The following is a 17,865-nucleotide window of genomic DNA, read 5'->3' on the forward strand; positions in this document are numbered from 1 at the left end:
TTTTTCATAAGAAATGTCAGCAAAGTCTTTGAATTAATGGACTGTGAAGTGCTCAGAAACATACCGTTTCAAAAAGTATACTGCAAGGATGTGACACTAATGGGAGTTGACCAATGGGTTTCTGACAAAATATCCCATTGTAACTAAAAAGGAATTAATATGACTACATATGGCTTTGTTCAAAGCTACTGTGTATAAAATAGTGGGGTGTCTAGGTTAAGGAGGTAGCAATAAACTAACCCCCATCAAGTAATGGATGTTAACATTATTTCAGTCATCCTGGTTTAGCTTTCTTCAGAGAAAGAGGGATGACAAAGTCACTAGTCAAGTAAATGAAATGTTGAGGGTTCCATTTTAACTGGATAATTGGAGAAAGAAAGTTAGCAGCGTTTGTGAGCAGTGTCATATGAATCTAAATAGTAAATTCCTGGATTTGCTTACATAGATTTTGTTTTATTTTAATTTCGCTGTTTAAAAAAATGCAGTGAAACTCCTTCAATCTTTTTGCAATTCTGCATGGTTGAGCATTTGAAATGAGTTTGTGTATTACCCCCAGGCATTGATTCAGACTTGATTGGGGCAAAGCAGACTCCATGTGCTTATTTTTATACACGTCATTTGGGAAGTTATATAGCCACGGGAACAGAAAATGTGTTGCTCCATTGCCAAATTATCACATATCCCTTGATCAAACCGGGAGGTGATCCTAATCAACAAGTTGTGCGACCTTAGTGCAACGGCAATGTCAGGTCAACTTGGGAAAGTGAAGAGGCAAATCTAAATACAAATAATAATAATAAAAAAAGAAACAACCAACAATCCTTATAATTATCATCATCTGCTGCTTTTCCCTCTTCTGGCAAAGAAACACTCCATCCATTTGCAGAAATCGCCCGCGGAAACGTTACATCAAAACTAATCACAACGATTAAAATCAGCTTTTCTGTGCAAGAGGAGAGTAAAACGCAAGTTGGAGGCTGGAATGAGACTCTTTTTTCCACCAAAAAAAAAAAAAATACCCTGAAAAAAATATTACATGATATATCTATATGCACGTTTTGAAGGAGATCAATGTTATGCCCGTGTGATCTGTTAATTTAATTTAACTTTTATTGTGGAGATTGATTTAGACTAGAGGTAGAGACATGAGCTAATTGTATCCTGATCCTTGCCTTGAGGGGTTTCAAAGCCCTGGAGCAACTATTCTCTGTATTTTGTTCTGTCTACCTTAGCCAAGCTATTGCATTTCTCTCTGGTGTAGCGAGGAGAGCAGATCGCTGCTGGGAGAGAGAAATATCGGAAGTGGGGAGGAAAAAAGGGAAAAGGACTTGGGGAGAGAAGAGCGAGAGAGCGAGAGGGAGACTTTGTGGCTTCAATGTTTCAGGTAAGATCTGACTGTTTGGGATTGTTATTATTTGCTAAGGAGGGTATGGCTGGGACTCTGGGCGCAACTCGCTTTTACGCATGTGCCAGGCAATGGGAGAGCGCTGCACCCTCCTATAGCCACAGAGAGGGAGAGAGACACGGGGCTGGCAAATCTCCCACCTCTAGTTCGCTGGGCCAGGGGGATGCGAGCTCCGCTGTGAGCGTGCAGGAACGGACTGGGCGGCGGGGGAGGGAGGTGCAGCGGGATTTTCCCTCTGCGTCCCCCCCCCCCTCCGTTCCCGCCCAGCCCTGCCTACGAGCTCGCCGCGGTTGCTGCAGCCCCGGCTTCCTGCAGCCCTTTGCTCTCCCTTGCGCATTGCCAAACCGGCTCCCGGGGTGCGCGTGTGTGTGTCCGGGGGGGGGGGGGGGGAGCGGCTCCCCTGAGCGCGGCCGGGGGCCAGGCGGGCCCGGCCGGGCTCGCATTGTTCCGCGGCTGCCCGTGCTGGCGGGCGCGGCGCCATTGTGCAAGAGGTGCAGCAGCTCGCTTCCCCTGCCCGCGCGGGCGCGCTCTCGGGGACCCCCCGCCGCTCCCTGCACACGCGGCCCGGGCCCCCTTGTCCCCCTGGGCGGCGCGGGGCTGCAGGGAGCGGCAGGCAATGGTCAGGGCTGGGCTCGCTCCCTCGCCGCCACTGTGGGGGGTGCCCCGGGGGCAGCGGCGCGCGGTACTTTGCCTGCGGGGAGAAACCTGCTGGTCCCCGGAAAGCGCCGCTCGGCGCTGCCACGGGGCCCGGGCGAGGCTGAGCTCCTCTCGCCGAGCAGCTGATGCCGCTCTGCGGCACGTGCCCCGGGCCCCTGTGTCTGGGCGCGGGGCGCCTGCCGAGCACGTAGCCATTGTCCTGCCAAAGCCTCTTCCGACAGCCCCGAGCGGTTGGGGCGGAGGCAACCTGCTGAGTTACCGCGAATTGCAGTGGGGGGCTGCTGCTTGGAGAGGTTGGGGGGCAGCAGCGCCCAGGAACTGTCCGGTATCCCTGGGGCTTTGGCGCCCTGGCTTGTCTCTGGGGTGCAAAATCCTGCTGCACTCGCAGCGCGCTTAGTCTGCTGGACACTACAAAGTAGCCACATTGAAATAAATCTTGTGAGTGTGTGGGCTTCCCTCCCCCTTCGCGGTAGAGAGAGGACGGTTTAACATACTCGTTCTTTAAGAAATGTTCCCCTTCTGTTTTCAATCAACTAAGCTGGCAGCTAGATACAAGTTTATTTGAGAATACCCTCTGGGTACCAAGCATGCTTGGATTGTTTTAGCAAATTAAAAACGAGCAAAATGCTTTTACCTTCTCAGCAGTAGACTTTTGAAGAGACCTCATGTTTTTAAGCAAAAGAAGAAAAGGAAAAAAATATCCAAATATACCCCAAACATCTCTGAATGTGTGAAAAGACAAACGAGTTTTCTTTCAATAGTCCCCTTTAACTAGTAAACTGCTATTAGAGTATAAAGTTTAAAACTAAACATTTTATCTACCCCTTTTTATTAAACAAGTTGCAAAGCTATTTCAGCCATTTCTAAGTTAATATTTTATATATGCTATTCTTGATTCATAGTTGAAGGGAAATCTGTTTATATTTTGTTATGATGTAAGATGGTGCTATTAGTTCACTAGATAGTTTTAGCCAGCGTGCAATCTCGATCCCAACTCCAACTGCTATTTGAATGTAAACAATTAGCAGTTATTATAGTGATGACACTGCTGGATTTTTGGTAATTGCACAGTGTGATATCAATGAAGGTGACCAAACAGTGTAGAAGTTTTTCAAATGTAGGAAAGTTTGTGATTCATAAAAATGAATCTTCAATTTATACTAATTAGGTTAAACCACATACTTAAGAGGACATTTTTAACAAGTTCACTCTGAGAGACACTTAATGAAATTTAGTACCACATATTCAAAATGACTGCAGTGATTTTTGGTGTATTAATTATGCCTGAAGCATAACAGGGAAATGTTCTAGCACACACTAGAGGTCCCTCTTATAGCTGTAAGATTGTTAGTGTGTTTACAGTTCTTTTAAGTCTCTGTGTTTGAATAACATCAGCTGTGTCTGCAATATCAACTTAGTATATTTTTATTACAGTAATGAAGCAGTGACTCCAGTCACACTACTTTTTTGTCATTTGGGCAGTGAGATAATGTGAGTGAGATAACGTGCACATTCATCTATCTAAGCTCTAACAAACTGATTAGATTGGAACTAATTTCTAGGCCAGTGGTTCTCAAACTTTTGTATTGGTGATCCCTTTCACACAGCAAACCTATGAGTGTGACACCCCCCCTAAATTAAAACACATTTTTTTATATTTAACACTATTATAAATGCTGGAGGTGAAGTGGGATTTGTGGGTGAAGGCAGCCCCCATGTAATAATCTTGCAACCCCCTGAGGGGTCGTCATGACCCCCAGTTTGAAAACCCGTGTTAGGCATTGATTTTAAGAAATTTGAAAAGGGAAAAGTGATTTAATATCTATGAATTAAATATCTCTTTGTTCTAAGAAATGTCAGTCCCAAATCCTAAATTTCTTAGTGTTGCTTAATCTTTACTCAGATAGAACTCCCACTGAAGTCTACAAATAAATAAGGATCCCAGGTTTTGGTTCATGGTTAATAAGGGAAAAATATTGAAATATTAAAGTGAGTAAAGAGCTGAGTATTAAGTAAGGTTAGGTGATGAAAATAACAGCACATTTATCAATTTGCATATTCAAAATGCCTTACAAACATTAACTAATTCTCCATGTAATGTAAGCAAGAATTATCACCATTTTACAGGTGGAGAAACTGAGATACGCATTAGTTCAGTGATTTGCCAGAGGCCCCTTAGCATGTAAATGATAGAGATGGGATTAGTGGAACAGATTCTAATCTCTTATCAGTTTAAGATGGTGTAACCTTGACTCCAGCAGAGTTACCTCAGTTTGAATCAGATTCAGATGCCCAATCAGTGCTCAATCCCCTCTGATTTGACATTCAGTTTTGAATGGGGCCAAATTAGAAGTAAAAGTTTAGTAGTGGTTCTTAGTGGATTTTCATAAGTACTTTTTGAAAAGACAAATTACTGTGTTCTACTATAAACATTTGAAATTTAAGACTACTTTTGTTATCAAGACTTATTTTCTATTCCAGTTTTTTGTATCAACATGATTCAAAAATTAAGATTTTTGTTTGTTTTTAAAATGAACTAATTGCTCAGGTCTAGGGTTGCTTTTGTTGGTTTCTCAGAAGTAACACTTAGGTTTCACTGGATGAAACCTTGTGTTTTAGGGTCAGGAATTAGGGAACACATTATTTTGCAAGATCAAGACTTCCATTCATTAAAAATCTTACTCATGCAGAAATGAAAAATTAAATGACTTTATTGGGTACAAAAATGCCTGCTCATTTCATTCACAAAGGAAATGCAACATGCAAATGACCCCCATACACATTCTCATTGATAGGATTAGGATGAGTTTATGTATGCAGAAAATGTAATGTGAAGGGAAATACCCACCGATCATAACATATCTGGGCGCATGATTTAAAATCAGAATCTTTCACAATTACAAGAATATCATAGCTACCACTCACACTCTCAAACAGCATTTCAAAGGAGCTAGAATGGACAGGAGTGATGTTTTTGTCCTTTTCCATCCTTACTGCTTTAGAAAATGTTTCATGATATTGCAAAATACATGCATTTGGGTTTTGATGAATGTCTTCACTATTAATTTTTTGTCACTATTGTATATTAGTAGATACAACATGGCATCACCAATATATAATGGAAAATTTCTAATTTCATAAAGCTATCAGTTAATCTAATAAACTTCCTTAATAATCATACTCAGCACTTATGTTGCATTTTACATCTTCAAGGGATTGATAATTAATCAGTGATTAACACTTTTGTAAGGTCAGAAAACAGATACAGAAGGCTTTATGCCATGTAAATTAGGAGTAATTTATCTGAAGTCAATGGATACTTATAAAACTGTTGTAAGAGAGAACAGAATCAGGCCCCTGGAATGTATGTGGCTTGCCTGTAACCACTCTGAGGGAGAGCTCTGTGGCGCTTGAAAGCTTGTGTCTCTCACCAACAGAAGTTGGTTCAATAAATTCATAAAAGATATTGCCTCACCCATGTGGTATTTCTAATATCCTGGGACTGACAGCTACAACAACACTGCATACAGTGGCAGAGCTAGTTTTTAAAATGAATGAAGTCCTAGGTCCCAGTTTCATGCTCAACACTGCCTCACTTGCAATGTGTGCAACTGCTCTGCTCCCAGATGCCAATCAGAAGTGACTATATGCAAAGATGCCTTATTTTGGATCCCTGGTGTACAGCTGCAGTATAGCCAAGTTGGATCTCCTTCCAGGAAACAAATTTAAGGAGGGAGGGGAGTGTTGTTTTTCACAAAACATAATTCTTAATTTAACAAATCTTTTCTGTTGGTCTGCATTTTATTTTGTTATCTTTACAATTGGGTAAAACTAAGCTCTGAGATAATTCCATTGACTTCTATGCTGTTGCACCAAGAATTAATTTGCCTTACTATATTAAAATATATATTTCTATTGTCCTACTTTCTGTAGAATATAATCTCACTTTTGCAGTTTGGAAGAAAAACAGATAAAATGCACATCTTCATTTTATTTTAATTTTATCTGCTTTGCTGTTTGTGCAATTTATAAGTAACATTCATTGCTCTACTTCTCTGGTAATATATGAGTGTGTATATATATATAGAGAGAGAGAGAGAGAAAAGCTGTAACTGGTTCCTTTTTTAAACTGATACCTTAAAAAAATTAAAAGGCAAGCTTATGAATGTCATAAGCCAGTTTTGCGTATATGATGTATGCTAATACAACACTAACAAACATATTAACATGTTTAGGTTTTGTAATACAAATTTTAATCATGCTTTTGATTCAAAAATCAATTAACACTCCATATCAGATTGACCCAAATTTGCTTTTGATGCATGTTCAGTTGCTGTGAGCCAGTGCAGAATAAATAGCTCACCTAATATCCTTTTTCCGAATACTGTTCATATGGATACTCCAGTTGACAGCAAAAGTTAGGAGCTAGAGAGATGGTTAGCACATTATTGGAAATGCAGCTCTGTAGATAGGTGATGCATGTGCAGTTCAAGTCTGTTATGAGGGAGAAAACTCTCTAAATGCTGACAGATTCTTCAATGCCTCTTGGGGTACGTCTATACTTACCTCCGGGTCCGGCGGTAAGCAATCGATCTTCTGGGATCGATTTATCGCGTCTTGTCTAGATGCGATAAATCGATCCCGGATCGATCCTGGAAGTGCTCGCCGTCGATGCCGGTACTCCTGCTCGGCGAGAGGAGTATGCGGAGTCGACGGGGGAGCCTGCCTGCCGCGTGTGGACCCGCAGTAAGTTCGAACTAAGATAGTTCGACTTCAGCTACGTGAATAACGTAGCTGAAGTTGCGTATCTTAGTTCGAAGTGGGGGGTTAGTGTGGACTAGCCCTTGGTCTTTCCTCCCCACTATACTGAACAAACTTGAATGGGAATTAATACACCTTTTGGATAGGGGCTTTTAAAAACTAAATTAAAACTGCAATGCATAATCACCTCCCTGTGATGGGAAAGGGGATTCTCGCTTATATCCAGAATTGTGACAATCAAGTGGATCTTTCAGTCTATGAGTCTCAAACCTGGTATTTTCAGTCATTCCCTCTTGATCTTGGTTCTCCATTCAGTTCAGTACCAACCACCAGTTCCAGCATTAGCATCTTTGGCCTTCAGTCTAACTTTACTTTCACTAGTGTAAATCAGGAAGTAACTCCAGTTTACGATTATGAGAGAATGGGACCCTTAAGTGAACACATGAAGCTGTGTTTGAACTAGAGAAGTGATTCACTCCCATGCTGGAGTGAACTTTCAGTGCAATTGAATTAGATACATTGATTCCAAGTACCTTTCTGATGCAACACATCTGCAAAGCAACTGTCTTAATGATTTGTCACTATTAAAATGATCAACATTTTTCAAATGTAAAATTTGTCATTGTAAAGAGTCTTTTTTTTAAAAAATTGTTCTTTTCCCATTTTTTTTTTTAAACTTACCCTTTACAAAAAATTGGGTCTTGATCTTTCCTTTTTTCCTCTTCTCTCCTCTAATTCTCGGTGGACAAATGGAGAAAAAAAGAGGAAAGCAGGGAAAAGGAAAAATTGGGATTAAAAAACACGGGGGGGAAAAAACAAAATTAAATTTGATTTTTAAAAATTGTGAAATATTTTGAATAAATGGAAAATCAGTCCTTTTTGAAATCTGTGGAATGAAAATGAATTTGAAAACTTCCTTGAAAAATCATTACCATTTTTGGATCAGCTCTAGTCACCATACAGCAAAACATGCCTGTCTGCTAAATTCAAAGCTTGGTGTCTTTATGAAATTCATGATAGGTTCAGATATCTTCCAGAAGGCACTTGTTTAATCATATACTGGGCAATACCCACTGCAACCAAGCAGCCCCTGGTCAATTGGGCTTGGTTATAAGGCTTTTCCTTATAACATTTAGCCTAGTGGTTAGAGCTCTCACCCAGACTATGGAAGACCACTTGTTCAAGTCCCCTCTCCTCCTGATGAGGAGAAAGAATTTGACCATGGATCTGCCATCTCTCAGGGCATTACCCTAACCAAGTGGCTATAGACTCAATCATTCTTTTTCTGGCCCAATTAATATTTGATTAAAGTGAAACAACTTCAATAAGAGAGATTAAGACCCGCATCAGAATAGTCCTGTGGTCAGAGCACTCACCTGAGAGGTGGTTAACCCCTGTTCAGATCCCTTTGCAGAGTTGTTTCCCTTATCCCAGGTGAGTACCCTAACCTCTAGGCTAAAGGTTGAGGGAAATCCTGTACTTTCCCCACACACATACCCCCCATTTTGTGTGGTGCTAGGCAGCCTCTGGGCACACCTACCAGATTGGGCCCTGTGTGTGATTTATGTGAAGTAACTCCTATCTTCACCTGGTTCATCGATAGCTAGCAGAAATAGGCATCTCTCTGCAGCCTGGACTTAGGTGCCTAGCTCTGTGAGAGGGATAGAGCTTAGGATTCACCCTCTCCTTGGCATCTCCCATTGACCAATGTAGGTGGCTCCCTTGTAGACCATGTTCTACAGTGCCTTTCTCTCCCCATTCATTGTATAGAGAGCCTAGGTGCCTAACTCAGGCTTTGTGAATCAGTGTTGTTCCTGTGATTCTCTAGATGCCTAAAAGTGAGGCACTGTTATACTGAGTGTCTCAACACCAAAACCTCTTTGTTGATTCAGGCCTTGAGGGCTGAGCCAAGGCCAAGGGTAATCCATTGACCAACTCCCTTGGATTTCAGTAGACTTTGGATCAGGACCTCAAGGTATCAGTCAAGCTCTCCAACAGTTGTTAGGATGCTCTGTCCTAGATAACCTATTTGAAAATTTGGGAGTTATTACTGACAAAAGTAATCACATATTCTCAAAGGTATTTGGATGTTTAACTCTCATTAATATCAATGGGAGTGAAGTGCCTAATACCTCTGAAGATCTGGGCCAAACTGTTTTATGTGTAAGTCAATTTTAAGTGATGTAGAAATGGAGAGACACAGTGAAGTAACATTGTATAAGTCCCACAGCTAATTCCTTCCTATCAATAACATTATTAGTATTCTCACACTTCTTATCAAACTGTCTGTACGGGGCTAGCTTGATTATCACTTCTAAAGTTTTTTTTCACTTACTTAATTGGCCTCTCAGAGTTGGTAAGACAACTCCCACCTGTTCATGCTCTCTGTATGTGTGTATATATATCTCCTTAATACATGTTCCATTCTGTGCATCCGAAGAAGTGGGCTGTAGCCCACGAAAGCTTATGCTCTAATAAATTTGTTAGTCTCTAAGGTGCCACAAGTACTCCTATTATTTATAAAGTTTCAAAGAATGCCTTCTGTCATGAAATCCAAAAGATGTGGCATTGTGAGCTCATTGTGGGATATTTACAGCCTTAAAATATTCTTCTTTGTGCAAGCCTGTAAAACCTAGGCTACTCAACAAAGAAGTGTTACACAAAATAAATATACAGGGCAACATGGTGAACCCCATATATTGGTGAGAAGTTACTCACCTGAGCAGTCTCACTCAATAGAACTGGTCAAAGTTATCCATCAAACCATTCTGTGAATGGAAAATACCTTCTTTAACAAAACAAATTTTCATGAAAAATGTCCATTTTTTGTAATAAAAGTTTTGGGTTTTCATCAAACTGAAAACCACAATTTTTCATAACCCAAACCCAAAATTCTTTGGTTTTAAATTTAATTTAGGCAACAACCCAAACAATTTCAAAGAGAATTTGATGAAAACAGGAACATTTTTGTCTACATTTTTCACAGTGAAAAAAAAACAAAAAAAACCTGATCAGCGCTACCACTGAAATAAAGAGGACTGCTTGGGTGAACATGTGCTCACCAATGCAAGAGGTTTGCAATCTGCCCCATTGATAGGATCTTTATTTTCTTCTAGGCTTTTCTCTTTCTGTCTTCTTTCTTGCAATATAACAACATGAATGTTGATTACTTGGTTATGTTATTTGATGTTTCTTTGGTTTATTTGTCTGTATTCTTTTCATTTCCATCTTACTCTGTAAAAATGAATAAAGATTTAATCAAGAAATATAAACAAAAAGTCACTTGTCCCAGCCTCCCAAGCCCTCTGCAGCCGGAACTTCCCTTTGATCTGCTGATCACCTGGCATGTTCTCTGTGAGAATTGGTTTATTTGTAAAACTAGATTATAAACTCTTTTGAGGAAGGGCCCAAACCTTCTCATTGTTGTGCATGAAGCAGAGCATACTGCTGGCACTCAACAAATAATTAATAATAATAACCGCTGCTGCTCAGGAACCAGTGTTGCCAGAGGCAGGGAGGGAGAGAAGGGAGGAGTAGCAGACATTGAAAATATTGATAATCCTCAGAGACCAAGACTTTTAGGGCTTACTAGAGGAGCTCAAAATTAGGGTAAAGCAATATTGCAGAGTCAGAGCAGCTTTATTTCTCCATGTGAATTGAACTAGAGGTTTATTTAAATTGTCCTACCAGAATAGATCAATGATCCATCTCTAATCTGACATTTTGTCTCTATCAGTGACCAAGCCTGAATGCCTCAAAACATATTTTAACTCGCTATGTGCCCACTATATACCAGGCACTTTCCAAACAGGGAAGACAAATGGTCCCTGTTCCAAGGACCTCTTTGACTAACAAGTAGACAGACAAGTTACCAGAAGCAAGAGGAAAAGGGAAGGGGAACAATAATAGGCAGACGAAGCCTAATTTATATATGGCAGCTTGATTCACTATAAGCAGCATGGCATAGAGGGCTTTTAAAAGGGATTTAAATCTGGATGATGTCAGGAAAGTTGTACGAAGCATAGGAGGCCACATGGAAGAAGGCATAAATGTGAGCATGGGAGAAGCTGAGAAAAGGGTAAACAAAGCTGTGAACATTGGCAGGGCAGAGGAGACAGAGAGCAACCTGAAGCTTGACAAGGGAGCAGGATCGGGATGGGGACAATTACATAGAGCCTTCTGGGTGGTTAAAATTTAAATATGCAATGGCAGATGGGGAGCCAGCTGAGAGGTTCAAAGATGGAAGTTACCCGATCAAATTGGCAAGCAAGGAAACTGAGTTTAGTGGCTCTATTTTGTGTGGACTGAAAATAAGCACTATGTGTGTCTGGGCAGTTCTTTCAGTTCTGTGGAGGTGAGAGAAAACACTGGAATCCACAAACCCTGTGTTAGGCACCTAAGCTGCCTATACTATGCATAGGGAGAGACACGTGTCTGAGAATGGCATCCACAAAAGCCAGCACAAGAGGCACGGAGTTGCCTAAGACAACTGATGGGAGATACCAATGAGAGGGGCAAGTCATAAGTCCCACCCCGTCATCAAGCTAAGTACTTAAGTCCAGGCTGAAGAGAAACACTTATCTCTGCTTACTGTCCACAACTGGCAATGCTCTCCTTGAGTCAGGTGCCTCAGCCATTCTTGCAAAAGCAGCTTATGTGCATGCCTACCTCCACACACAGCGGGGGCTGGAGAGGGGTGCTCTCTTATAACCTTTAGCTCAGTGGTTTTAATGTACTCATCCAGGATGTGGGAGACCCTGTTTCAGTTTCCCTCTCTGCCCACTGAGGAGAAGGGATTTGAACAGGGATTTCCCATCTCTCAGATAAACATCTCAACCACTGGACTACAGAGTCATTCTCGCTCTTTTGCTGGCCCAATTAATATTAAATTAGTTAATACCAAGCTGAATAGCTTCAACAGAAGAGATTGAGCAAGCCCCACATTAAACTATTGCATAGTCCAGTGGCTGGGGCATTTACCTGAGAGGTGGGAGACGCTTCTCCTCATCAGGTAGAGGGGAGTAGTGAATTGGGACAGTGCTTAATTTGTGCCGGGGCTTGCTAGGGCTGAGCACCTCTAGGCTTGCTCCATCAGTTCTGAATGTAAAAAAATGGCTTGAGCCCCGGCACCTCTTTCATTACAAACTAAGCACTGAATTGGGATCTCCCACATCCTAGATGAGTTCCTGAGCCTCCTTTCCCCGTTTTGGGTGGAGTTAGGTAAGCTCTGAGCACACCTGCAGGTGAGATAGGCAGGGCACTGCATATCTTCACCTGGTTTAAAGATTGAGCTGGGGCTTAGGTGTGAAATAGAGGCCTAGATGCTTCCCTGAGGCAGCGGTATGCATGGTCACTGGCAGAAACAGATGCCTAGGGAACTTTTACAGGGGAAATGCACCTAGTGAATGTAGGTGACTACAGGATTAGGTGGTAACTGAGTGGGTGTTTTCTTTTTTGTGTATAGCAGTAGTATCCAAATCCCTTTGTGGATCTGGGCCTGAGTTATCTGTTGAACCTGTAGTACTCAGAGCAGGTGAGTCTCAGCATCCAATTAGGCATTCATAAATAGGGCTGGGTGCCTTTAAGCAAGAGCTGGTAGCTACAGGAAAAGACTGCAGGGTTAGAGAGGATTTCTCCATAGTGCAAAGTGGCGTTTGGTATGTATCTGATTTATCCCTGGGCTAAAATCCTCTATATTAATTTAGCTCTTGCTCTTAAATGTGTATAGAACTATATACTGCCTACCCCAAAGGTCTAGATGACCAGAGTGGTTTAAGGAAGAGCTTCCATTTGAGTTGAAACATAGTTATAACCTGCTCACGGAGAGGGATTTTATTCCATTTGAGAAGGATTCTTGTGCCATTTGTGAGAGAAGGTTCTAATGTGGTTTTCTCTATACTACCATAGTGACTATTTTACACTATAGTGTCATGAGCCAAGATAGTAATGAGGGAAACTTCTTCCTGATCTCAGTTGTGGTCTGAAATATGAGACTGGCTGGACCTTGTGGATGATGTCAGGGAGGTTGTACCAAATACAGGGGTCTATGTGGAAGAAGATATAGAAGGTATTTTGTGAAAAACTGAGGGAAAGAGCTGTGTAATCCACTAGCTCTGGCATTGGACTAGGACTCAGGATACCTGGATTCTATTCCTGGTTCTGCTTGTGACCTTGGACAAGTTACTTTTTCTCTGTGCCCCAGTTTTCCCATCTGTAAAATGTAAAGCACTTGGAGCTCTATGGATGAAAAGTGTTCTGTAAGAGGTAAGTGGTAATTCATTTATTCCAGATAGTGTAACGGCAGATTCATATAAACCTTAAATTATTTTAAAATCTTAATAAGTTATTTGCCTCAATAATATACTACAGATGTAAATACCACAGTTTATGTATAGATAAACTAACCTTCTTACTCATTTAAATGCTGATGCCTTTTTTAAATTCGATCAGGTGCCCTCGACTCCTTTTGTTATTAAAGGCATTTGGTTTCTCCTTGTTCAGACCATTTATTATTTTATGTACCTAAATTTTGTCATCTTTCTCCTTTCCAAATAAAATAGTTCTAGTCTTAAGCTTTCTCTGTCTAGAAACCCCCCTACATGTTTCTAATCACTTCTATTGCCTCTAGCTATCTAATCTAGTTATCTATCACTCCTCCTCTCACTGGATCTTTTAAAGCTAGTTCAAAAGCCATCAGCGGGAAGGAGACTTAAGGATGGTCTTGTGGCTAAAGCACATCACTAGGAGTCAAAAGTTCTATTCCCAGATCTCCTGCTATGTGATCTTGGGCTTCTTGTTTAACTGTTGTATACCTCCGTTTCCCCATCAGTACAAGGGGATAATAATTTGGTGTTGTAAGGCTTAATTAATGTAAAGTGCTGTTTGATCATTGGGTGGAAGGGGCTGTAGAAGTACAGCATATGAAATATAGTAATTTAATTTGTTTTTCTAAGATGCGGTTGTGTGTTTGGCTGTTGAGGTGTGCAATTCCTTTTTAACTCTTGATAGTATGTCATAGGAATGTTTTTTGTATTGGTTACACTAATGCAACATTAGGTTCCAAATAAATTCAGTCACGTCATTTCTCTTTGGTGTTTATGGTGAACATCAAATGGAAAATCTGAATTACGAATTGGACAGGACAAGTAGACTTATGATTTTTAATGTGTCCTAAGAGCCCGCATTTAAGCCCTGCTGGGAGTGAAATATGGAGTAGTCTGATCCCCCTATATAGTAGCACAGGGCCCAATTATGTAAGGTGCGAAGTACCTTCCACTCCCATTCCTGCTTAGTAGGTTGCAGTATGAGGCCATAAGGACTGCTGGCTTGTCCCCAGTTTAAATAGACTAATTAACATTGTGGTAAATTAGGAAGACCAAGCTCTTCAAAAGCGCTATTTGGGATGACCAAACTAGCTGGATGCTAGGGACAACAAAAGGGTTTATAATCTAATTTTTAATGTGAAACTTGGATACCTCAAGTATGACCAAAACTTTGTATTTCTCATCTGCTCTATATCTGCCTATTCCTCTCCCTTCCCTTCTTTCTTGGCACCTCTCTTTTCCTGTAGCACTCAGAAAAAAATTCTAAGTGGAACTACTTTCAGACCTTGTTTAGTTAGGATATATCTCACCACCGCACACACAAACTGGTTTGTTTGGTCTTTGTTTTGCGTGCTTTCAGGAGGGGCCCAATCCTGCAAGATTTTTCACATGAGCCTGAAGGCAGTAGGGCTACTTCTGAGGGTATCAGAACTGGCCCTAAGGCTGGTATCTCCTCTGCAACCTTAAAAGAGGAGGAGGTTGGACTGCATTGTTTAGCAGTGGAAGCCAGTGGTGTGGTGGTGTGTGGGTGTGTGTTTGGTTGTGTGTGGTTTTTTTTTTTTTTTTTATTCTTTTCTCTCTTCATTTTCTTATCCTCCCACCTCCACTACAGATGAAGCTGCTTGGCGGGGGGGGGGGGGGGGGGCGATATTTCCTGTGAAAATCAATGGAATCTATCAGATTTTCAAAGCTTAGATCTGTGCTTCCCTTTGCCCCCACTTGATGGGCAGCTGGCTCTGCCAGCCTCTCACTACTTGCTGTGACCATTATGTAAATCTAACCATGGACTATATTTGCTCTTTCACCCAAGCAGTTATCACACACATTTCCCTAACACTTTAAAATTATGCCTTCCAAACATTTTCTGACGTAAAGTTAAAAGTCATCTATTGCAAAAGTGATTTTTCAGCCCTAGCGGGCATGTTTTTTTTTTTATTTCTTTTTGTATAGTTCAGATAGTTTGAAGCTCTTTTACACAGGCTGCCAAGGGTCAGTTGCGCTCTGTGTGTGTGTGTGTGTGTGTGTATATATATGTGTGTGTGTGTGTGTATATATATATGTGTGTGTGTGTGTGTGTGTGTATATATATATATATATATATATATATTACTCCTGTGCCCTAAAATGATCTGTGATGTTCCCCTGTCATGGATTCCCTTTAAAACAGCTAATTTGAATGTAATGTTTCCTTCCTTATGCACGCTGTTGGACCACACAGGATATAGTATAAAAAAGTGGGTTTGTTTCTTCCTCCCTCCGACAGCTCTGATCCCAAGCCTACAGCTGTATCAGAGCAGATGGGCCCTCATCCTCCACTGACTTCTGCAGGCCACAAGCCGGTGGACTCTGTACCGTTGCAGAGCCCCAGTGAAGTCAGTGAGTGAACATGCATAGTGATCTGGTAGGTTGCAGCTCTGGAGCCTCAATCCTTCAGTCTCTCACTTAGTAAAGCTGTCAGTCCTCGGCCTCCAAATCAAAACACTTTGCTCATGTTCAGATCCTAGTCTTTCTCCTCTCTTTCCACTTCAGGTCCCTCTGCTCTCATTGGCCTCAGTGGGAACAGGAAAAGATCTTCCCATCCCTCTCAACCCCTTTCTCTCAAGCTTTTGGCATTTTTCTCTCAATACTTGTTTTCTCTCTCCAGGTTTAAATGCTGTGTACCTGGTTTTTAAACTGATTAAAGTGTCCTAAAATAGCTGTGAGATGATCAAACAAAGCACGTGGTGTTTTTAGGTTTTAAACCAAGACTTTTCTCTTGTTTTCCACTTACTCCCTGGAGCATGTCAGATTGATAACACATCCAGCTCTTTTCTAGAATCCTGCTAGTGTCCTTGATCTTTGTGAAGCATGTTTCAGCACCAAATAACTTGTCATTTCCCCCCTAAATGCCCTGCAAAGACCTTTGCTTAAGGTTGCATTTGCTGTCTGTGTGAAATGCAACTGTGACAAACACAACTGAAACTTAAGAGTCTTGTGTCTGGGCTAGTATTAAAGAAAAGAAAAAAGCCAAACAGACAAAAAGTAGGACCCAGTGAAAGCCTTTTGGGGCAGGAAGAGAAGCATGACAACTAACACCTGCACTGTATTGAAGTAAAAATATAAACCAATAAATGCCCTGGGTTTGGAGGAAAGAGATGGTTTTGGCAAGAGGAGGAAACTAGTTTAAAAAAAAAAAAAGAGAGAAATTAAAACCCTTAGCCTTAGCATGGAACTACTTAAGCATACCATAATTGTGTCACAGAAGGTATGCATACCCTGAAACCAAAAAGGAAGCAGAAAGGCAAGACCAAACAAACAGTGTGATTGAACCAAACAGGTGACATTCAGGAAATAGAAATCTAGCCTTGGCACAGGAAAGGAACCTAAACATTTTAGGAAAAATGTAAAATGGGAAGTAGGCAATCTAGGAGGAAATTTTCAAGAGCAAATAGCCAAATAAGTTTAAAAAAAAAAAAATCAAATATTTTCAAGAGAATTGGTGGGTCTGCTAGACTGGCTGAGAGTGAAGGGTGCAATTAAAGATGACAAGGACATTGGAGAGGCTAAATTATTTCTTTGCTTTGGTCTTAAGCAGGGAGGATGCTGGGAAGATACCCACCCCATACCAACTCTATTCAGATAATAAAAATGGGGCCCTGTCTAAGACTGAGGTGTTAGACGAGGAAGTAGAGGATCACAATGATAAAGTACCAAGACATCCAGCTCAGGTGACATTCCTAAATTTCTTCAGAATCCTTGATGAATGAAATGGCTGGTAGTTGCTAATAAAATTGTACTCTCTCTTATTACAATCCGTTATCTTTCTGTATCAGAGAATGGGAAGATGGCAAATGTTGTCCCTTTTACAAAGGTGCTAATCTTTGACCAGGAAAATTGGTTGAAAATAATTAGGGAGTTATAAATAGTTTAGATGGACATACAAAAGTGTTCTCTAGGAGTAATTTTTAATACATTTAATAAATATCTGAATAGTGAGGTGACAAATTTGCAAATGAGACATAATTATTTAGTCAAGACTAGAGAAGACTGGATAACTTGGAACCTAATAAAGCTTGGTGAAGGAGCACAGTGGAATTCAGTGTTGACGATGCAATGCAATACAGACAAGTAGAAATAATGTGCACTATTCCTACACGTTACTGGTTTCTAAAAAACTGTACTGAATTGTGGAAAGAACTGGACATCCTTGTGAACAAATCAATTAAAACCTATCCTCAAGTTGGGGTGGGGGGAGAAGCAAACAAAATACGAGGGCATATAAAGAATGGGATAGAAAATAGTTCAATTTAGTTCAACTATATGCTCTCACCTGGGTTGAGATCCTTACACCCGCTCCAGCCCCATTGAGCCAGGTTAAGGGGCTGGAGTGCCATTGGGGGGGTGGGGGGAGAGCAGAGGGAAGATGGGCATAAAGAGGCTCTTAAAGGCAAGGTTGCACCTGGGGGTGAATTTCTTTTGTGCAGGTAGACAACTGTTAGGCTGCCTTCCAAGCACCTCTTACAAGCTCTGGTGTAGGGGACCTGGCTGCAGGTGGGAGGGGGAGTGCTGCTGGCAGGGCTGTGGAGATTCTGAATAGCACTGCATCTCCCAGGGCAGCCTGGGGTGGCTGCTCTGACTTAGGCCCCAGAGTTGTCTAAGTGATGCTGGGAGCCTCTCCAGTTCCTGGAGCAGCCCAGGATTGGGAGGGCACAAAGATGGCTTAAAGCCAGGGCTCAAATC

General features: G+C 41.4%; 1 protein-coding gene across 1 annotated transcript in view; it reads left to right on the forward strand.

Moving 5' to 3' along the window:
* Positions 1-1,257: 1,257 nt before the first annotated feature.
* KCTD1 (potassium channel tetramerization domain containing 1) overlaps positions 1,258-17,865 on the forward strand; it is a 142,096-nt gene continuing 125,488 nt past the window's right edge. The window contains exon 1 of the mRNA XM_054018451.1: positions 1,258-1,384. Coding sequence (XP_053874426.1) covers positions 1,376-1,384 — 9 coding nt within the window. The 5' untranslated portion in view covers positions 1,258-1,375. The remainder of the gene's footprint in view (positions 1,385-17,865) is intronic.

Source organism: Malaclemys terrapin, chromosome 2 (assembly GCF_027887155.1).
Source record: "Malaclemys terrapin pileata isolate rMalTer1 chromosome 2, rMalTer1.hap1, whole genome shotgun sequence".
NCBI classification, from domain to species: domain Eukaryota; kingdom Metazoa; phylum Chordata; order Testudines; family Emydidae; genus Malaclemys; species Malaclemys terrapin.